The sequence below is a fragment of the Netta rufina genome (genome assembly GCF_964035555.1).
Source record: "Netta rufina genome assembly, chromosome: 1".
NCBI lineage: Eukaryota > Metazoa > Chordata > Aves > Anseriformes > Anatidae > Netta > Netta rufina.
The window spans coordinates 30087762-30110731 of record NC_140123.1 but is presented as its reverse complement, the minus strand read 5'-3'; the positions used below and the strand labels follow the sequence as shown (position 1 = coordinate 30110731).

General features: G+C 43.0%; 1 protein-coding gene across 1 annotated transcript; it reads right to left on the bottom strand.

Annotated features, from left to right (window-relative positions):
* Positions 1 to 1966: 1966 nt before the first annotated feature.
* On the bottom strand, positions 1967 to 22327 carry RUBCNL (rubicon like autophagy enhancer). Its single transcript, XM_084306023.1, has 16 exons — positions 22302 to 22327; positions 22034 to 22132; positions 19720 to 19828; positions 17120 to 17797; positions 13389 to 13474; positions 10309 to 10528; positions 9414 to 9518; positions 8106 to 8148; positions 7588 to 7720; positions 7057 to 7202; positions 6473 to 6537; positions 5181 to 5419; positions 4382 to 4443; positions 2886 to 3039; positions 2675 to 2765; positions 1967 to 2169 (listed from the first exon to the last, which is right to left on the bottom strand). Exons 2-16 carry the CDS (start codon positions 22091 to 22093, stop codon positions 2057 to 2059), a joined length of 2304 nt encoding a protein of 767 aa, XP_084162149.1. The 5' UTR covers positions 22094 to 22132; positions 22302 to 22327; the 3' UTR covers positions 1967 to 2056.
* Positions 22328 to 22970: the final 643 nt, after the last annotated feature.

The following is a 22970-nucleotide window of genomic DNA, read 5'->3' as shown; positions in this document are numbered from 1 at the left end:
AAGACCATGGTCTCAGCACGCTCTTGTAGTATCTTGTGCTGACAGCAGCAGACAAGAACGTGGTGTTGGTATGATCCTCCTCAGAGCCTAACATCAACCTTTCAAAAAGAGCAAATAACAGTCCCCATTATTCCTTCCAACCTTGCTTTAGCACCAGCAGCTGAACATTTTCATGATTTTTTTTTTTTTGATTTACAGCAGCACAGATCCTCTTGGGTCTTCCGCTTTCCTCCAGCTCCTCATATTCATCAGGGATCTTCTCTTGTATTTCACGGCACTCGGCTGATGAGGACATGCAGAGTTCCAACACTTCGTACATAAAACTCCCTCCCTGACTCTACCCCTCCTCCATACATCTGAGTCACTCCAACATTTGTGAAAAGCACAGCCAGAAACCAGATTAGCTCTTCTGAATATGTGAATAATGAAAAAGATGTATTAAATTGCCCCGCAGGTTATCCCACGGAAGGATTATTCAAGAGAGCTCCTTTTGTAAGAAGAAAATCCCTACAGCAAGGCCTTTCATGTGATTCAGTTAGTTGTGCATGCAACGTAAATGAGAATTTACTCTTGCATAACATTAAATGCAGTCGGCTACACAAGCAGGCTCCTTCTCACTCCGTCTTACCCTACCTCAGTATCCGTTTGGTGATCTTGAGTAAGAGATGATAATCTTGCTTGAGCAGTAAGTAGTTAATCTGGTTTTGGCCATAGAAAAAGTAGCTCAGCGGAACAATTACCAAGCTCACTACTTCTGCATGGTGTGAGCGTTATTGTGGAGGTGAACTTAAACAGACCCTGCTTACAGACAGCTGTCCTTTTCCTTACAAACCTGGAGCTAGCAGGTGGGGAGAGGAAGAACAAAATGCAAAATGAGAATGACAAATGCAAAATACCAAGAGCAGCCTGTTGGAGAGAGCACAGCTTCGGTACATGCAAGGTCAAAGAAGGAGGGGCAGAAGGTGCTCCAGCCACTGGAGCAGGTATCTTCCTGCAGCCCACGAACAGGAGCCAGTGGATACTTCCTGAAGGAACTGTGGAGAGCCCGCCCAGGATCTGGTTTATCCTGAAAGACTGCAGCCTGTAGGAAAGCCCTGCTCTTAGAGCACTTCATGAAGGACTGTATCCCATGGGAGGGACCCAACACTGAAGAAGGGGAAAGTGTGAGGAGGAAGGAGTGGCAGAGAGGAACTTTTATGGACTGACCACAAATCCCATTCCTCCTGCGCTGCCTGGGGTAGAAGGGAGAGGAGCTGGGAACGAAGGAGCAAGGCTAAGCTTTGGAAAAAAGGGCCGATGTTGGTATTGTAATTCTTGTCTTACCCTCCTACTCCGTTTTTAATTGACAATAAATAATTTTTCCTCCAGTTGAGTCTGTTTTGCCCATGACAGAGATTGTTAGTTATCTGCAAAGCAGACACATACAGCACCTAGTGGTGGAATTACCGCCACTGGCTGCCAAACACCCATCCAGCTGCTCTCTCACTCCCTCTCCTCAACAGGTCAAGGGGAGAAAATAAGATGTGAAAGGTCGTGGATCAAGATAAAGACAGGCAGATCACTTAAAAACTGCTGTCATGGGTGAAACAGACAAAGGTTTTTATATTGTAGAACTGTATGAGAAAATGACTTCATATTTTACCACTTTTTCTGTTTCCAAAATCTGACACAGGTAAGGATTTCCATCACTTGTTTACTATCTTTACATTATTTGCATAATTACAGAGAAGAATCACTGTTATATGGAAAAATATAATATTAAAAATCTTACATACAAAGACGAAACATAGCAACAAAAATGCTGCTCACTGAATTAACACCCCGTCTTTCGGTCACCAGTTAAGATGAAACTCCTTTAGGGAGAGTTTTCAAGGATGATATTAAAGGCCTTTTCTTCTCCCCCCCCCTCCTTTTTTTTTTCCTTCTTCCCCTAAAGGAGATGTGCATTAAGAATAGTAATGTCTAAAACAACATTATTTAATCCTTAGTCAAGCACCTGAAGATTTGTCTTCGAGCATTGTCTGACACGGGCAATCATCATCAGAGGAATCCAGTTTCACAGAGGCACCACTGATGGAGTTTCTGAAAGCGTCCTCCGAGCTGCGATCCGCAGGCACTTGGGGCAGCCTCCAGACTTGAAACATGCTTTGTGAAAGCAGGCTTTGCACTCTGTTTATAAATACAAGCAGTTTAACATTAGGAAAAAAAAAAATCAATAGCTGTGTTCCTTTAAGAATTTCCTACCTCGTTCACCCAAGTATAAAAGTAAACAGAACAAGTATAAGACCAGGACGACAATAACCACTGTAACAACTATGACTAACCATTTTGGTAAGATTCCCAGGATTTACAGTGAATGTAATAGTTCTTCTGGTATAGCAACAGTATTATAGCACTGTCCCAGGCTCTCTTTCATGCACAGACCCCAAAAAATCAGCCTCCCCCTGCAAACATAACTATGGATCGAACAAGTTCGTATTTTTGACCTCTAAATGGACTGGTGTAACACAGGCACCACAGGCTGGCTGTCAAACACACATGCTATCCATTGTTTTCAAATAAACATGCTTTCAGCAAAGCAAGCTCTCAGTGTTTTCCTAAAATAGAAGTAGGAACTGTATTACACACCAACACCCCTCAGGGAAGGAGGAAAAAGATCTGGTCTGGAACATACCTGTGCACCTTTTGCATTTGGCAATCTGAAATGCAAAGAGCAGATCTGCACTCTGACAGAATTCACAGATAAACCCCTTGGCTTGACAGAGCTATGAGAACGAAAAGAAAGTTGTTTACTTTTTAAGTTGAATCTAAGAAAATAGTATTTGCAAATGTCAGCAGGGATGCTGCTCACACTGAGGACACTAAGAGCCCTCACTCGTCCTTACCTCACAACCATCCACGTGAGAGATGGAGGTCTTCAGAATATCTTTAAGAAGGGGCAGTAGCTGCCCTCGTTTGATCTTCACTAGGTCATCCAATGAGAAGAGATGCAGCTCCTCTGTCAGATGGCTGGGGACCTGTTCAAATTCTTTCAGTACACTGCAAAGAAAAAAAAAAAAAAAAAAAAAAAAAAAAAAGGAAAATCCAAATCAAGTTACAAAAGATGTCTTTCAAGCTTATTTAAAAATAAGCCTCTTTCACTTCTCCAGTCACCCCAGGATCACACAAAGCAGATTCATACTAAATACTACCTCCCCTCCCAATCTTAGTTCACGTTAACAAAAAAATGCAGGGTTTGGGATTTAGAATAAAATGTCTACTCCAAACGTGCATTCCTCAGGCACTGAAGTTGCCATGTGAAGATATCCCAGCAATTCTCAAATAATGGGTAAAAGGCTCTGTTCTACCTCAGCATGTAAAATCCCATACCATATCTAACCCATACCATATGGTATCTATCCCATACCATATCATAATAAATTATTATTTACTTTTTTGCCAGGAGATCTTTGTTTTTGTAGTGCACAGATCACTATGAAGTGAAACTATACTTCTGCTAAGCATGTGAACACTGAAAAGATGCCTATTGCTTTTAAAACTTCTCACATATGCCCAATTTAGAAGGTACAAAGGATCCAAATGCTTATTTCTATGATAGAATCACAGGGGGTTGTGCCGAAGAGAAACATCAAAATATATTTTTAAATTTGTTGGACAACATTTACATGAAGCTTTTCTTGAAGACATTCTGTTGAAGAGATAAGAGAACCTACTTTAAAAGCTTACTTTGCTCATGAGCGTTTTAAAAAAGTGTCAGCAATTCTGTGGTGAAGGTTTCATCACTCACATGTCTAACCGCTGTTTATGCCCATAGTCTGGGGACGTGTATGCCAAAAACCTTTAACTTCCAGTAAAAAGAAGGTCAGCTTTTTACCTTCTCATGTTCTGGTATTTCTCATGTTAGGTTACTACTTTCATTTTAGTACGTGTATACAAGAAACTGAATTGAGCATATGACAGATTTCTGGAAGAAATCTTTAAACTCCAAGGATCTCCTTTTTATGTGTGTTTGTTTTTTTACTAAGACAAATTGTCCCAGAGATGTAGATAAATACCTTAATATAAATAAATATCTCTGGCCTTTCAAGAGCAGGTGACAACCTGAGAGGGACAAAGAAAGGAAATATACACCTAGCAAGAATCATTCAAACTTAAACAAACACGTCTCTAATGATGTTAAGAGAAACAAAAAGCTACCACATAAAAGCTGATCTTTACTCAACATTCGCAGTGCAACAGAAGGAAGTTCTGTTACCAGAATTTTCTCTGACGATCAAAAAAGCTCACTGAAAATTGCACTCAGATGTTTCTAGAGAAGGCTCTGTAAGTACCTTATGTACGTTTTAATAAGCTATTTTTTATGCATGATCATGGCCCATACCTTTCACCAAACCTGCAGGTTTTCACAAGCTTTTTTAAATGAAAAAGCTGTTCCTGTGCCTCCTAAAAGATGAAGGAGAAACAAAACAGTAAGTCTTACTTATATGTTTGTGAGAAAATAAAAACACAAAACCACTACTTGAGTCAGCAACCCTTGTCAGTCTATCAGTCACAATCTAAAAGTAAGAACTTCACACTTCACATCGAATTAAGCAAATGGATTTTCTAATGCGTGACAGGTCAAGGAGTGCAAATGCTACCTTTATTTGCTGACAAGGGAAGCAATTCCAATGGTACAAAGTGCTTCATGTTGTCACACCAAGGTGCCAGATCCAAACACGTGTAAAAACAAGTAACAGTCTCCTCAGACAAGCAGGCAGCTTGTAATTGTCTGCGCAGCACCCTTCCTCAATCCTCAGATGAGTCAAGGGTGTTATTCCTAATGGCCCACAACACTAAGGAGTCATTCAAAACTTCTGGAGCTTTCCAACAGCCAACTGCCAAGCAGAAGTAAATATTTACTGTAGGAGCCCAGCTCCACACTGAACTGAAACTGGAAACACCTCCCAGGCGTGGGAGGAAATGAGACCTCTGGCATAGGTTGGAGACTTCTCCCTGCTTCATCTGTGAGGAGAGAGGAAGTCCCAGAAGTGTTGATGAGACAAATCTAACTGCAGAGAAGACAACTCTGTCTCCTTCCCCCCTTACACAGCAAAGGACAACCTGTCCCAAAGAGCTCTTCTCCAAAAGCCACAGAGCCACAAATATAAAAACAAACAAAAAACGACAGCCACACTTACCCTCACCCTGTCCATTTCCTTCGTTTTGGTATAGAGGGCTTTGTTGATAGTCAACACGTTGAAAATTGGTTGCTGCCATATGCTGTCCAGGAGGTGTTTGGAGAAGTTGCACACGTAGTATTTTTTGAAGTCCCACTTCATCAGTATTCGGGCAGGAATTGAAGACTGAGCGTAGCTGTGGCAACAGTCACAGAAGTATTTCCCCAGATAGTCACAGTAGCGGAGTCTCCTGATATATTCTGCAGGTACACAGATGGCAGTGACACTGTGAATGTTTGTGGAATACACCTCCTGTCTAAATAACCTGTATCTACTGGAGCGAGTGGCAAGATTTTTCTATTTTTTATTATTTTTTATTTGAAGAGTGGGGTTGTTATTGTGGTAAACACATCCCTAAGGTTTGTATTTTCCGTTAGAAGAGAAACTTTTCCTCATTTCTGTATCTATCAGACTGAGCTTATGATATCCATCACCACGAGGTCTTAGAGAAACCATCGTTACTTTACCCAAACACACAAACCAGCAGCAAATACTGCTGTCGAAGGAAAGACAAGCTGATCTCGGTGTTACATTTCTATGCTATTTTTTTCCATATAAAGACATTTTTGATTTTTTTTCACCTATCTCAGCATCTCAGGCTTGCTCAAGCCCATGTGCCATCACTGTTGATGCTTTACAGGCCATTACAGATGCTGTTCTTTGTCAGCAGGCCCTTTCAAGTGGTCTCGAAAGCCATTTCAAAGATTTCTTAGGTAAGGTCTGGTTACCAGACATGAAAATCACCATGCTTTCAAGCAGTTCTTGCAGAGTATCACAAATACTCTTCAGACAAGCAGGATTTTGTGATCAAGATTTGAGGGAAAATAATTGTTAAAACAAACCCAAAAGAACAAAACCACACATTCCATCAGCTTGCTTTTGGAGACTTTTGGAAATGAGTAAGTTGGCAGAGAGATAGAATTACTGAAAGAAACCGTTAGAAAATGTAAAAAAATAGCATTTTCCAGCCCGGAGGCTTAATTTTTATAAGCTTTTCCTGTTTTGTTGTTGACTGTTACTAATTTTAACTGTGAGAAGGACGTATATCAACTGCTGTATTCTATCTACAGTGAGAAATTTCAGGCAGTGGTAATTGGCTACACTGCCCATTTTGTTGCAGGCACATCCAACGGTAAGATTTTCCTACTAGCTCAGACAGATTTTGCAATCATGGAACATCTACGTTGATGAAAATCACAGCTGATTACCAGTTACAGATAGTTTTTTTTCTTTTTTCTTTTGATAATACTTACTGCTTTCTACTGGGGTTCCACAACCAACACACGTAAAGTTTTGGGCAGCTATCACTGCATCTCTCCTGCAGACAGAGACAAATCGTTACGTTTCACTTAACAAAATGCAGTTTTATTGCAATTTTCCCCAAAGTCCTGCCTACTTTGTGCATTTAACATGGTTTAATGCAGAGTGAGACTAGCAGTTTCCCCAAATACTACCTTTCTTCCTCCTTTCTGAAAACCACCCTTGAAATGTGAGCATGGAAGAAGCAGGGAAAGCCTTAAAAATATACTCCAGTTAATCTCACAAAACGGAATTCTTCAGATTCCATTAAGCACTGCCACTGCAGCACCAAACAATATGCGTATTATCACATGTAAAAGTGCGTGCACCATGTTAATCAGGACGTGCCAGCAGAGGGGAAAAAGATGCCATCTGCTTTCTAGCAAAGCTGATGACAGACACAGCAGAAGGCTGTGCCATGCAATAACAGGCCTAATCCTAGCTTTTATTAAATCACCCAGGCTCCTTCCATCAGCTTCAGCAGGTGCTACACGGCTCCCCATGCTTTACTGACAGTGCTGACTTCCATCAGACTTACTTGACTGAAGGGTGAATGTTAAATATAATCTGAGATCTTGGTGGGGTCCAGCCTGAAGATCCTCTTAATTTGGATATCATCTTTATTTCTTCAGCCAGACTCACACTGGACTCAAGCTCTCTCGGAATCTCTTCTTTCAGCACAGACTGTTGGGAAAAGACAAACTCATGAACAGCCAGTCAGCAGGACAAAGAATAAATGCTAGAAATTTGCTCCCTTTATACACCAGGATTTTACAGTTTGGTTTTCACCAGCACATAATCCCCACTCTGTTAAATTCCTCTGTATCAGTCCTAGGAGAAGTACACTGTTCATATCTGCACAACATCTCAATTGTGCTGAAAATTGCTAGTAAGAGAGGGTATTTTCCAAAAAAATTCTCTAAAATTAACTAATAATCTGTGAGTATTTGCCTGCATTTTATTTTTTAATTGCAGCTTCCCCCTTCCCCTAACAGTGAGGCAGCTGCAGCGAGACAATGATTATCTGGGGAACAGGATAAAGAGCCTGCTGTTTTCGGCTCAGACTCACTCTCTGCTTAGATGAGCTCAGGCAACCAGACAGTTGCACTGCAGATTCTGTCTGCAACCAGTGTTTTCTGAAAGCTCTGCACAACTCCTGAGCTGTTGCTTCAGCAGAATTGCTGCCCGGTTCAAAAGATGATCTGGAAGTTAAGCAAGGAAGACAGTGAAAAATAGCAGCGTGTCATCAGCAGATCCACTGCCTCTTCTGCATCCCTGAAAAGCTTTCTCCCATCCCTTCATTCCCATTCCCTTGCTTTGATACACCCAGGCCCTAGCAGAGCCACAGCCACCACCCTCCAGCAAGACTCCAGGACCAAGGGAATGCTCTGTGAAGCCAACTACCACAAAGACATTTGCTGTCGAGCAGCATTCCTTCCCCTTCCTTGGTGAGTACCAAATTTAGCACTCCCACACCTTTCCCCGCCCCATCCAAGAGTCACCAGAAAGCTGGCCCAGCAAAAAACCTAGCACCGCTGTACTGGGTTTACATGGCAAGGGCTATTACATTAAAATACAAAGCATTACCTTTCATCTGGGGTGACAGACAGATTTTCAAGGTCTTCAAGTTCTGCAGTAAAGGAGAAAGCTTTATCGTATCATTTGAGAAACAAAGCTTCTGTTACTCAGCACAGTTTTATGTCCACCTTCTGTATTACTGTGGCTGTCAGCCTCAAACATACTCGTCCTTGCAATACCCTCGCTGAATGTGGGAAATAACCTCAGCCCTAGCTGTAAAACGGACACAAGAAGCCTGATGCCCTCTGCAGAGCTGTGATATCTGGTGATGAAAAGTATTCCCTAACAGCAATGCATCAAATATCTCCATCAGCCTCCCTTCAAGAGCAGGGACATCAATACAGAGAGATTGAGTGCTTGAATCCAGCCCCAGCCAGCAGGAACTGGGCATGAACGTTAACAGGCATAATAACAGTGCTTACATCACTTTTTTTGGACACTGAAAAATATTTGGAGACACCAATCACAAACATGCCAAATAATGCCATAAATGAGTTAGCTGACAGGTGAGATGAATGCAATCAAAGCACACTTTTCTTTATTATGTTAATATGGACAAAATACGCAGACAAGGTGTTCACACTGGTAGCACCAGCTTTGGCCACGCGTATTGTTCTGAAGACAAATGCTTCCCAATTCATCCATATCAAAATAACTCTTGGTAACAGAAATAATGTTTTTTTGTGAGATAGCTCCCCATTCTTAGATAGGGAAAGAAGAGGTGAAAAATAAGTGGATCTCTGTAACACTAGAAGGAAGCATTAATAAGAAAATAAGATGGAGGTTAAACATTGCCCAGGCCATTTTTAAGTGTTTGTATTTCTTTCTATGTAAAACAAAACAAAACAAAACAAAACAGAAAGCAGAGAAACTTTAGGATCCTTTGAAGAGGAGCAGAACACTGGTGACTAATAGGACAAAGACAGTCTGCTCTGGAGCAAAGGTAGAGCTGCCTAAAAACTCATCACTCTCTAGTTAAGTTGATAACGTACTGCCCTGAATTCTCCCAAAACAATGCTGCTACAGTTGTCTGAGGCTGTAGATTAAATTCAAGTTTCACACTTTGCTCATCCACATTCACAGGTTTAATCAGTAAAAGGGTTGTAGTCATTGAAGCCAGCAAAGATATTCTTTTGCAGAAAGGAAATCCTGCACCACTCTGGGGTTTCTGCACGAATTCTAATACGGAGTCATACACAGCTCTTTCCATTTTGTCATGTCATTTCTCCACCTACTAAATCAGTAAGTTTTCCAAACACGCAACAGATTCAGCTGAACAACAAAGCTGTTTCAGCAAATAAAATATTAAAGTCTTACCTATAACTACATATTCATCCTCTGAGTCGCTGTGGCAGGGGAACCTGGCAGCCTCGTGATGTGACGGTAGATGTGCTGAGGAGCTGACAGTCAGCAGAGCACAGCCTGTCCAGAACAGAGAAGGCACCAATAAAACTATCCAGCGTCTACAGAGTAGCTGAGATTATTATGTTCATTGCTTTTCTCCACTTCCCAAAACTTTAGCATGCAGCCTGTATTTATAGAGCAATTTTTACACACGCACACAGAGCAAATTCTTGAGAGCCTGTCATATAGCAAGCCTCTTGGTTTCTTAGGGAGAAGTTTCTAGAAACTGAAATAAAAGGTTTTGTATTAATAGGAGTCTCTTCTGTTCTCATGTGGGAGATTTGCATCACTCAAGACTTAAATCTACTTAAAAGCCCAAGTGATGACACAAGCTTTATAATGCCAGGAGCGCTTATTATCTTGCCTCCAACTACACGTGCATGAATACTCTGGACAATTTCACTCAAATCCACTGGGTGATCGGATCTGCAAACTGCAGAAGTAAGCACAGAAGAAAAGAGCCATGCTTCAAATCCTGCAAGCGGATTTAAGCAGAGAGAAGGCAGGCACATGTTATCAAGAGTGGTGCTTGCTATGGGCCACCTCGATTTTAATATTCTTGTTTTTATGAGAATGGGAAAAAAATAAATTATAATAATTAACACAATTGTGAATATTCAAAAGGAAGAATTTGACCCATGGGGAAAACACTGGTGGAATACGGATCCTCAGGGAACACAACTCTAAGTGTAGAGAGACTCAAACCAGGCGATAGCTCATTTGGTTCTAAGCAATGTCCAAATTACTTTGTTATTTTTTTGCACAACAATTTACAGCAACGGCTGTTAGAAAAGGCTGCATTATACACTAAGTAACTTGCCTTCATAACCGCTGTCTGAAGAGGCAACAGAAGAATCAGACTTCTTCCCTCCGGGGTAAGAGGATAACTCCGAATCAGTGTGATAGCTGCCGTCCGAACCGCTCGTTTCATCCACACCCCAGGACTCTGCTTGTTGGCTTAGGATATTGCATTTCATCTTCTCCAGGGATGCTATAATCATATCTGCAACAAAGAAGTGCGCGTTCTCCTGGACACAAGACAGGAACACTCGTTAGTAAGCAGCATACTTTATAATCACTTAAGGGGAAATTAAATATATCGTTTTTCCCGGTACTTTTCCGATTCAAGAAGTGAAAATGTAAAGCTATTTCGCCTTTCATTTGCACACACACCAAAAAGAAAACCACCTCAAGAGCGCTTCTGAGACAATAAGCAGAAGGCAACTGCCCAGATAATTGTCTCAGCCTTGATGAAAGCATACCATTTACTTTTATCTTGTCCATCTACCAGATGAAAAGAAATTTGATTACATCCCTAACTGATGAGTACGGATGCATTTTAGGGCTTCTAGGTGCGTTGCTTTTTTTAGTATCTAAGTATTAATCCACATACTGTATTTAACAGGATTGAATTTCAAGTTACAGAATCATTGTCAGTTGTGTACAAACAGTTTTGCATGCGTGCTAACCTGGATGGGGCCAGAAGCAGACTGTGGCTCTTCAGATCTGGCAGGCGATACAGAAGCCAGTGAAGTGTTTTTGTGTGTTAAAGAGTTCAGGCAGGGAATATGGAGTGGGATAGCTTACCGTCAACTCAAGGCTGCATAGAAAGTTTGCCCTTAAATAAAAGCTCATCCCCTGCTTTAAATAACAGCTTGTAATTTCAAAGCTTCACCACAGAATCACAGAACTTCTAGGTTGGAAGAGACCTCATGATCATCGAGTCCAACCTCTGACCTAACGCTAACAGTCCCCACTAAACCATATCCCTAAGCTCTACATCTAAACCATGACACTTCCACACCAGAAGCCACCCTCCCCGTAGGGTTCCTTACCAGTCTGCCTGCCTGGGTCACCCATCCTCCATGAAAAAGGAACTAAGACCACCTTCACTGCCACTGAGGCTTCCAGATAAATCTGGGGTTCCCTACCCCAATCTCACTGCTGTATCCTCTCTCCACTGGTCCAAGAGGCTCAGCCCAAAAGTGAATGTGACGGAGGCATAGGTGCAATTGGGTGTGCGATTAAAAACTCCTGAAACACTCAGGATACCCTCCCTCCCTCCTCTCAACTGTGCATGCCTGTGCTGTCCAAAACTAGACCTCTAAAACACCACAGCTGTACTAAGGCTAGAGATTCTGAGTGCAGAATAATACAAGTTTTTCTAAAAAATGTATTATGCTCAGAAAATTGAACCACTCCTGCCAGTATCCCCTACAACTTGTACAGGAAGTGTGAAGAAAGGCACCGGTATTTAGAAATAGCTGCTGTGCTCCCTAGGATTTTGCTACCTCATGTGGATTCTGATTGTCCACAGCCTAATTTTTTTGTCCACATTCATCTCAACGTTAGGGAGAGCCCACGAGTCCCTGTGGGTGTTTCAAGAAACTTCTGTCTTTCACCTAAGACTGCGCGGCGTTGGTTAACCCCAAGTTAGTGGCAGAGCACAGCGTATCAGCACGTCCTGCTGATAAAAACAGTTATGAGAGTATCTGAGAGCACCCTGTTGCAAAATGATGGAACAAGATACAGGCACCCCTCCACTCAGCATGACTATCAGCTTTCAGCTCTGCTGGTAAGGTCTGTCGCCCTAAGAAGGAGCCCAAGTGGGCCGTGACACATCAACCTTCTCCTTTCTCTTCCCTCCCACTCACATCTCAGTGGAAAGTCCCCCTAGTCCATCTGGCCCACCTCCTTCCTGGCGCAGGACTACGACTCTCAGACTTGCTGACACTTTCATGCACCTTAGCGGGTTTTTTTTTTAAATCTACTCCCTGGTCTTCTGGTGTTTGAGAGCAAATTGCATTGGTATTGGTTCCCACATCACAGGTGGAGGAATGTCACCTCCTTTCTGAAGTGTCTTTTAGAAAAAGCAACATGAAAAAGCCAGCTCACAAGCCCTTTCTATTTTTTTCTTCTCCCCTCTCTGCTTTAAATGCACCCTAGGAACAACGAGAGCTTCAAGTCAAATGCAGAACTTGCCACTCCAGTAAAACCCGTGCTGCACACAGTGATTACTTCTTGGGCCCAGGATGTGGGACCAGATGCACAGAAGCAGTCCAGCAAAAAAAAGCTCCTCTTCCAGGCACACTTCCAAAGTTTTTTTAGTAATAAATCCTACTCTTCGCTATAATTAATTATAGCATTAGCCCCTCTTTCCCAACTGTTGGAAAAGATTAAGAGCCTCTTTAGCACCCAGAGATATGTGCTACAACACTATCTTGTCATCTTTAGCTCTCTTCCAATGGGCTGCCAAGCTTAAACTACTGCAGATGTTGCAGTTATTTGTTTGAGATTCCTTTACAGCAATCTCACAGGCTCCTCATGAGCAGAAAAACACAGAAAACAGCCCCACCTGTAAAATGACTGTAAAATCATGGCTGAATCCCATTCATATGCATGTAACTGCAACAAATTGTACTGTAACTTTACTGTAACTACACTAATCTTAAAGTTTGGTCTCAAGGAATATGGGAAAACATATTTCTTGGCCCTGCTTAAGCAGGGGGGAACAGAGTAGATGACCTGCAGACGTCCCTACCAACCTCAATCATTCTGTAGTTCTGCGAAAAAGATGGAGTGAAAAGAAGTATGCAGTGTTCTAGAATCTTTCTATTAGTTTAAAATAATAATAATGGACTGAGAGTAAAACCAAATGAAGAAGTAGGCATTTTAGGCAGCTTGAGTCACAAGGGGAAGAAGAGGGAAAATACAGTAGTTGTAAAAATTAGGAAAAAAAGAGTTTTCTGATAATCAAGTCAAACAGAGAGTCGAGTGCCTACACAGATTTAGTAACGAATGACTGCAATTATTGAGAAATGTTTCCTGTCACTTGGTTTCACTACTATAAAAATGGAAAAATATTGCATTTTTTTTTGTCATCCTCACCTTCTCCACATCTTCTGGAAGCACGAAGATGTCCTGCAGAGAACGATTCAAGGGTACAGCGCTTATGTTCAAAAGTGAAGCAGAACCTGTGGGTGTTAAAAGAACTTTATTAGCTATAACAATAACCACCAATATTTGATACATCTCTTTACATGCCCAGACCAGAGATTCCCTTAGTCACTACAGCAAAGAAGGAAGAAACTTGGCCACTCTGTTTCCGTCCTGCGAGGGAATCTCCCTCCTGTCTTCAGATGCAACCCATACCACGTGTTAAGACATGGAACTGGAGCAGATCCATTAACTGTAGGACTCCCTGCTTCCCAAACAGCAGTTTTGTTTTCCTGGCATTTCCTGCTGCGTCTGTGAACCAAAATTAATCTCTTTTCCCATTGACTTTGCACTCACAACCTTCTTTGCCAAAAAATTGAGGGTGTCAGACCATGTCCTAACGTTTCGCATTCAAATCACTCGCAACCACTGCGAAATTTGCTGAGATGTGTGATGAAGATCACCCAAACTGCCTGTAGATGTAGATGCTAAGGAGATAGGAAAGGAAATGACTTCTGATTTCTAACACCGGCTGCTGTTTAGTCGCTGCCTCTTCTTTGACCTTATACCAATCAATTTCTGTTTCACTGTGGCGATGCTTATAGAATAAAATATACCACATCTAAATGCTACCACCACACGCCCTTTATAGCTGTTACAAATAACAGGGCGTAACCCAAGGCTCTTCGTAAAACAGAACTGCCACTGATGAATCCTTCCAAAGTCACATAAAGGGTAAAGAAACCCCCAAAAATGTGAGAATAATTTATGATTTTTTTTTCTCCAGCCAAACAGCACTGAACACCCGGATTCTTTATACAGTTTTACTTAAATAAACCTCGTTACACTGCCCCTAAGTGTTGGTGAAATCAGGCTGAGAAGTCAGCGCTGTATTTTGATGTGAGGAGGTGAGATGAGATGGATGTAGAGATTTGTAAAGAATTATTAACACCTGCATTTTATATACCATGGAGAAAAACGGGAGAGGCTGACGATCTGACTTTTCAAAACAAATTTTAATCACTGAAGCAAAGTCACTAGCTAATTAGGTTATTTACTTACCTACCTGATGATTCACCTTACTGGGCAAGTCGTGTGTGGGGAGTACAAGTAAGTGCTAAAGACCCTACAGCTTGGTAAAAGCCTACTTTCTCAGCAGTTAAGATAACAAACATCCTCTGAATTAAAAATAAGAAGAAATAAGGAAATGGGAAAATTATTTTTTTCTTTAAAATATAAGATGCAAATGGTCTCACATATTATTTCAAAATCTAATGGGAGCTTTCTCTCTTGCTTACCTTTTGCACCTCACTTCCACCTTTATGCTAAAATAGTGTAAAGCAGAAAAAAACATTCTGATTTAGTAATTTTAACTAAAACTTGGTTCCATTTTGCATGAAAACAAAGTCCTGCTCCACAGGACATCTGGGTGCCATACAGAAAAGCAATCAAACAAACAAACAGCGTAGGGATCTCTCCAAAACCACAGAAGATTTCCAGCACGTCGTATGTTGCTAATGCTGCTGGGTAACGTAAGGGTAAAATTCAGAGTTGAAATTTCTTCTTTTTCACAAAATGAAAAGAAGGTGGTGGGAATTGATTTCAACAAGATAAAACACAGACAAAAGAGGGCCTAGGGACAGACAAAAATCTAAAAGAATGGGGATTCTCAACAGATGACATAAGGAGATTTATTTTTTTGGCTCTGAGCTTGAGTAACAACCCAATGAGGCTGCTGGGCAAAGCAAAATCCCTTCCCCAGGCTTGGACAAGGGTTTTCCAGCTGGGTATTTCAGCAGCACAGGATCTCGGGGCATCCAGCAACGGGATGCAGCTCTGGGTCTGACGCAGAACGTTGCGGTTGCCCTTCTCTTCCTGAGCAGCATGCCTGGAGGCTGGGGAAAGGCTGCTCAGGAGCTGCAGAAGGAAATGCCCTTGATGCTCACCAAGGTTGGAAGGCAGAACAAGCCCTGTGAAACGCCCGTGACACACCAGCCACAACAAAGCCCCCAGAAAACCCCAAATTCTGTCACAGACTCCTCATTAGCACTGACAGAGCCTCTTCCAAGGTTGCATGGGGCCACTGGAGAGTGGGCCTGAAAAGCATGAAAATGGGACAAGCCCTAACAGGAGTCTCACAGGATCAGCAGAACTAACTACCTTGTTAAATCCCACTGAAAAAAAAAAAATATTTACTCTGATTTAAGCCACAGGGACTGGCATTTTCCTACCTCTTGTGCATCCCTCACCTGTTCTCCTCCAAGAAAATGAGAATCTACCACCTTTGAAACAACAATCAAAAGGAACCCCAATCGGGAGATGCTCTTGTGTAATTCCTTCCTTCAAATTACACTTTTTATTTCTTCTTTTTCAGTTTGCCATTTTTTTTTCTCTGTCCTCATTGGAGAACATCACAAAAAGGAGAAAGAAACCCCAAAAAATCTGACTTCACAACCTTCAAACCCCCCATTCTGGACCACGCATCAGTCATTCAAACAGCTGGAAGCACCAAAGAAGGGTGGAATGCAGAATTTTTTAACTTGTACTGAACAGAAATCTCAGACTGCCGCCGACAGAGCCTGCCTGCACAGCGTATAACTGGATCCCAGCTCCCTCGAGGATTATTTGTTAATAAAAAACAAGGGCACTGCTTCTTCAGTCACCTGGCCGCTGTGCTCCTCTGTTCACTTTGCAGAGAACCAGGAGCGTTGCTGACCCAAGAGAAGCTTGTGACACGTCCTGCTTGTGCCAGAAAATTGAGTCACACGCAACTTATTTGTTCTTACACACGCGCCCTGTGGTCCCTGATGACATTTTAGAGGCTTGGCTGTTTCCCAGACGGAGTTCCCGAAAACCTGCAGGACTGGCCGAGCCCAGCTCCAACCACGGGGTGTGGTTTCCATCCTGCACGGGTCAGCAAACAACCTCCCCAGCGGAAGCCAACAACCATCACCTCCACCATCCTGCCCCAGATGACAAACTTCTTACTGGTAAAAGCTCCCAGTCCTCTGGAGGAATGGGGGAATTTGAGGTCTCGCCACCAGCTTCAGGCCTGAGAGCTGCTTTGAGGGAATATATGGGAAGCACCAGACCTTGGAAATGGGAGCTTTGTCTTTTTTTTTTTCAGTGTAAAAAATGAGATCTCAGTTGCACCTATCTTGGGCTGAGCATCTAATAAGATTAAACCATTAGATACTACTGGTAACGTCCTTTATTAATAATAAAAAGCTTCACCATGCTGCAGCAAAGGCTCCTAATATCAATGCTAGGTATTAAAAAACAGGATTCTTCTGCTGCTCCGCAGCGAGCTGCAGGAACAGGAGGAAGCCCAGCTCAGCAGTTAAACTTCACTACAGCCTTTAGTTGGCACCTCATCCCGGGGTGTTCCAGGCTGATCAAAGCTCAGTGATTTCTCCATTTTACCAGAGGGTGCATATTAAAGAAGCATTTGTGTCAGCAGACAGCACTGCAAGCTAGAATGCCTCCTGTTTCACTGGCTCTCCTTCATTTTGAAGCTTCCTCTTTCTTCCCTCTCCCCTACTTCGAATGACAGCATTTGTACAGTCACCATAAGCAAGGTCCATTTAGCATTCACTATAAACAAGGTCCATTTCAGTTTCAATTACCAACACCTCTCCTTCTCAGCACAGGAATGGTGAAACAGAAATGGAACATAAAGTTACCTGTTCGACTGAAAGGCTCTGCCTGGGGAAACACAGGGGGAGAGCTGCCATCACTGCTGCTGACTTCTGCAGGCTCAGAAGCTGCGGGGTATTTAAATAGAGCTGCTGGCTTACTGATGGCTGAATCTGGCAGAAGCCTTGTAAAAGTCACGTCTTGTTCGGGGGAGCTTAGGGAATTTTGGCATTCTTTTACAGGATGCACGACAGCCGACGTGACGGTGCCTCCTGTTAACGTCACTTGGGTGAAGCAGTCCCGCTTCAGAGGGGATACGTCCGAAAGGGTGAAACCATTCAGGGAAGAAGTAGCAGGGTCCCTGTCAGAGTAACGTGGCTGAAAGAAAGTATCCAGCGAAGGTCTGGAGGAATCACAGTCCGTGTTGTCCCAGCACGCCCGGTGCCTCGTAAACCTGATGTCTGTTTGCGTACAGGCAGCGCTGTGATGCGCGGAATCGCTGTCGCTGTCCTCGTTGTTATCCCCATCGCTGCTTTCTTCCCACCTTTCCATGTCACTGTCTGGTTGTTCAGCTCCCTGCATCGTGCTCTGCTCCGAAAGCAGAGAGGGTTTCAAGCCAGATGCACTCAGAACAGAGACGAGAATGTCTTTGATGGCTTCGGCGCTGTCTGGGTACGATCCAAAACTTCCAGCATGTCCAATTACAGCTGGCCTTGAGTACTCGTCTGTTCAAACAAGGAAAGAAACAGAGAGGTTAGGAGACAATAATAATAAAGTTAATTTAAATTTACAACATGAATAAAACACGTCATTTTCAGCATGAGCAAGAAGAAAGGGAAGAACCGAATTCACGCACCACTCCGTCCTGCCTCCTCCTTCAAGAGAGATCTTGCTTGATGCAATCAGGAAGCAATTCAGTCATTGATAAGGTTAGGTAATAAACCAGCAGTAAAGTACGCTGCTTCTAGCCAAACGCAAACAATTAGTTAATACCTTAATGGGGTCTGATTGTCAGTGTGCTCAAAAACATCCTACTTCCACAAGCCTGGGCGAGGTACAGCCAAGTAACTGTTAGAGCCCTGCTACTGACTGTTTGCGTGGTTGGGCTCTATTGCCAGGAAGTAGAAAGACACATTAAATAGCAAGGCACATACAGAATCAAAACAAAAATAAGAAAAGAAATGGACACTTAGTAGTAAAAGGTCATGTGCTTGCATGTTTCAGCTTGGTCTGACGCCCCTGCTCATGTGGAAAGTAACCCTCAGCTCGTTATTCAGAGGAACAGCAGCATTTATGGGAACCCACAGAGAAAATCAGCTCTGTCAGAGTGAGCTCATTACTATGTCTCTTGGAGGAATCAAGAATGCTGCCTGCCATGGTCCTAAGAGACCTACTGTAAAACTGAAATTCAGTAGAAAATGGGAAAACTGCCTTTAGTGGCAAACAGGGCAACAGAAATGTGATGTAGGAGCATGCACTGCGATCAGTAGCTATTCACAAATAAACTGAAGTTTTGCCTTCCATGAAAAAAGCCTCATAGGAACTGCCATCACCCAAGGAATGGACAGATTAGGCACAAAGTCTGTGTTCCTCAAGAAGAAACTATCAACCGTATCACGACAAAGCTAACAACTGTCTCCTTTGGGGAAGATAAGCCAGTTGTAAAATTCTAAGAATAGGCACAATCAAGGAGACTCATTTCCAGGGCACAGACCTATTAGTTAGGATCACAAGTAATGTTAAACACCGTTGCTGAAAAAAGCAGCAGGTCTTGCAGACTGCAGACTTTGCCCAGAGGTTGCTCTCCTTGGAAATACCTCATCTGACAACAACAAACCTCTCCCTGAGTCACTCACCTGGAAGCCAGCATGCACTCAAACTGCTTGTTAGATAAGAAAGTTTACTAATGCAAGGATCCAAAACAAAACAAAAACCCAATGCACTTTGGAAAAGCAAGCCTATAAAGAGCAGTCCCCATCAAGAGAAACTGAAAACATTAACTGTTAAGAATATCATGTGCAAGATGCACTGCAAGAGTTCCTGCAAGGGCTCCTGCAATGCCATCCTTGTAAAGCCAGGTCGAAATTATTTCATATATTATCATATTTTCATATTTTCATTTGAAATATTTTCATATTTCAAAGCCCATCCTGACAGCCTTTCCATTCCCTCTCATCCTATGTCATCTCCACCACACCAGCATCACGAAGCATCTCCAGCACAAACCATATAGCCATGCTGACTTAATCTGCTAAATACTTGTTCTACTTGTTGAGTTAAGAGAAAAGAGAACAAATTTTAAAAATTTAACTCAGGCTTCTGCAATGATGAGCCTGGGGAAAAAACGAAGGGCTGTATTTTAAGCTACTACTGGGAATAGCTTGGTTCCAATTAAAAAAAAAAAATCAGTTTCAGTTTTACAACTAATACTCATGTGAGTAATTATGGTAACGTGAAAGTTTAAGAAACTGTTAGAAACTGTTCCTTTGAAATTGTACAGTCAACTTTGATGTTGTACCATCAATTAGCAGGGTTGCCTCTCCAACAAGATTACAGCTACACACCAAGATAAATAGCATTTACTATCACTACAAGCACCAGTAAAGCTCCCTAGAAGAAGGAGGCATCTTAGAACAAATTGACATACCTGAGAGAACTGAAATTTGAGGTGTTGAAGCAAGACAGCTAATCCTCGCTGAGGGGTTTGAAGAAAACGCTGACTCTGTGAAAGCCACCTTTAGATTTTCGTGGTTTAACTAGGACAAGAACACACGGGCGATTTGGTTAGAAGACAGCAGTACTCTGGTAGCGATACCCTCAGTCTCACAAACATGCCATCAGGGGACACAAAAAAACACTGTGCTAAGGCCTGCTGGCAGTCACCCAACCACTGCCAGTGCCTATAATTCTGGTTGTCCGACAATCTCCCAAAAATCATGCATGGTATAAAGAGCACTAGCATCTTAACTCTGTGTTTTGCATTTCACTTCAAAAGGTAAGTGACCTTCAACACCCAAGCTCATACTGTCTATAGTCCTGAGCATTTAATTACAAAATAACAAGTTCCAAAAATAAGACTCAGAAGAGACTCTTTTCTCCCACGTAGCAAGGCAATGATGTTATTTTATTTTATTTTTTTAGAAGCATGTTTTCATTTTCTTGGAAGAGAGATTACCGTCATTACTCAGTCACATGTGCGCCTCCTTTATCAGAAGCACTGGTTGGTTTGGTTTACAAGGCACTCCTCATACTGAGAGTTAAATGTGTGTAAGGAATATGCAAGATAAAATGCTGAATTCAAATAACTACATATTTGTGAAAACAACAGTAATGAAGCGCAAAAGAATTCAAGGAGCCGCCAATGCGTAGCTGGAAGGAAAGGCCTGTTTGGATGTATAGAAGCTACGAACTGAATATATAAACGAGGCCACGATCCACACGCTGCCTGATTTTCCAGCAGTATTGACTGTGATCAAGTGTGGTCCCATCATCTTGGCAGCCTAATTTGATATAACATTAGGATAATGGAGCTGACGTCAGCAACTTGGTTGATCCAGAACGAAGCAAGGAGTGACACAAGTAGATAATAGTTGACCTGGCATACGGCCTGCCGGTATAAGCTGACAAAAAGTTTGGAACACGTTTGAACTGACTGAGCGGGTTCATACCAGATGAGCATTTTGCTTTGTGTGGACATGACATTTCTGATTATTTAGACCCTCTATGCCAGATTTATTTACCATATTGCCAAACCAGTGTGAGCTGAACTGGGGCAAGCAGGTTAGCACAGATCCTGACAGAATAGGATACACCAAGATACTCCAATATAGGAGCAGGATACACCCAGGCCATCAAAGCAACAGGTCTCCTCCCTAAGCTCATAAATTCCGTCCAAGGGCTACGTATTCACCTCCTGCTGCTTCAGCATGCTGTGGATCTGCAGAATACATTACAGAAGTCAGGAAAATCGAAGGAGTTAAATGGAAAACATTGTTAAAAGGACTGGGATCCCTGTGATCTCATATAGAGAGAAAGGAGTGAAAAGGTGAGCTGCCCTCCACCACCCCACGCTGACCTTAATGTGGTCCTGAGAGAGAGTGAGGGGACTTGGATAGCAGATTACGGAAAGCAGAAGTTTCCAAATTGAAAACCACAAAGTATTTCCCTTTTAACTGAAGAATAACGTTTTGGAACAAGAATAACATGCTGAATTTCAAGTATTTAGTGTCTGAGTGCGTCAGTGCTTGGAAAAACGCTCTGTTAGGATCTGATCGTGCTTTCCCCACCCCTTCACTAACAGAAAGAACTGCTGTGCAGACAGACTTTATATGTATGAATATAATATTATCGATATTACTGGATAAAATAATTCTTACAGGAACTCATTTTAAGCAATTATTTTGATTAAAAAAAAAAAAAGTTAACCAGCTCTACATCGTAGGATGCTTATATCATAACTATCTGACACCAGGTTAAGTGCAAGGACCTTATCAGTAGGTACAAGTATTAGAGTGCTGAGTGTCAAGATTGTATCTTAAAAAAAACCCCAAACCTCCCATCTCTCATATCGCATCGTAAGCAATTTGTGTTCGGAGAATTTTGATCAAAGATTTCCATTTACTTTCAGGGCGCTGTGACTTCGGCTACATCACTGATCGGGGGAAAGATCCCTCAGTATTTGATTACCAAACAACGAGAAGTAATTCCTGAGCACTTATAACAGACAAGAGAGGTGCATGAGGCATCCAAAAACACGCAGGCACACTCAATAAGAGCGCCTGACAGTTCCACATTTTTCACAGCAACCAGTTTTTCCCCTCCAACACCGGGAAGGCATTTCCAAAATCCAAGTCAGCTGCAAAAACGCGGTATTTACCGCAACCGCTAGCATCTAAAAGCCGTTTTTTTGTGGAAAAAAAAAGCTCCCCAGCTACTGACACGGAGCCGGCCCGGAGCCTTACCTTGCCGGAGTGCCTGAAGACCCCGCTGTAGCTGGCTACAGCCACTGCATGGAGAGACATGGTGGGGAAACGCTCATCTTCCTCCTGCCGCTCTCGGACCTGCAAGCAACCGGGAAAGAATTACAGACTCCGTGCAGGCTCCGCATGCATTATCCTCAAGCGATTTCGGCCCTGACTTCGCACCAGGACAGGGCTGGCGGGTCCCCCCTTGCCGTGCCGGGTCCCCCCTTGCCGTGCCGGGTTCCCCCCGGCCATGCCCGGTCCCCACCTGCAGCCCCAGTCCCGGCGCTGAGGCGGCCGTGAGGCCTCAGAGAGGGCGGGGAGGGACGCCCTGACGGGGCGGTGCTGCCCTCCGTCCCGCCCGCCTCCTTCTTTTCAGCCTGGTCAGGGCTGTTTTCTGTTGAAATAAAGAAACGAGTAAATAAGTGTTGGGGTCTTTTCGGGTCGATGGTGTGGGGTGCGGCCAGGCCAGCGCTGGTGGTGCGCTGTGGGGTGAGGCTGCAACCACGCCACAGCCAGGACTGGTCTCGGTCTAAGCCCCTGCAGGAGTAAGGGTTTAGTTGAAATAAACCAGGGTAATCCCTGCTGGAGGGATTGGCATTAATAAAATGGGATTGTTCCGAAAGCCTGACCTGGCTCTTCTCTTTGTCCCGCAGAGTGAGCAGCGTGCACCAGCCCTGCAAGCGGTCAGCTGCGAGTCAGCCCTTGCTGCCGCAGCACTATTTAAGGGAAAGCAAATAAAAACAAAACCAACCCAATAACAAAACAAAACCAACCCCATAAAGAAAAATCAATGAGGAGTGAATGTGGTGTGCTTGCTGAATTGGGGTGGGGGACACCGCAGGCGAGGCGTGTGGACACACCTCGTACAGCCAGCTGTATTGGGGCCAAGCGTCCTGACAGAACTTGTCCCCCCAAATCCGTTATCCCTTAGAGT

Coding starts and splice junctions, on each gene's coding strand:
- RUBCNL (XM_084306023.1), bottom strand. CDS start 22,093: ATGTCTCTCCATGCAGTGGCTGTAGCCAGCTACAGCGGGGTCTTCAGG. Junction 19,829..22,033: donor TCTTCAGGCACTCCGGCAAG/GTAAGGCTCCGG, acceptor TTCTTGTCCTAG/TTAAACCACGAAAATCTAAA. Junction 3,040..4,381: donor ACCTGCAGGTTTGGTGAAAG/GTATGGGCCATG, acceptor TTTTCTTTGCAG/TGTACTGAAAGAATTTGAAC.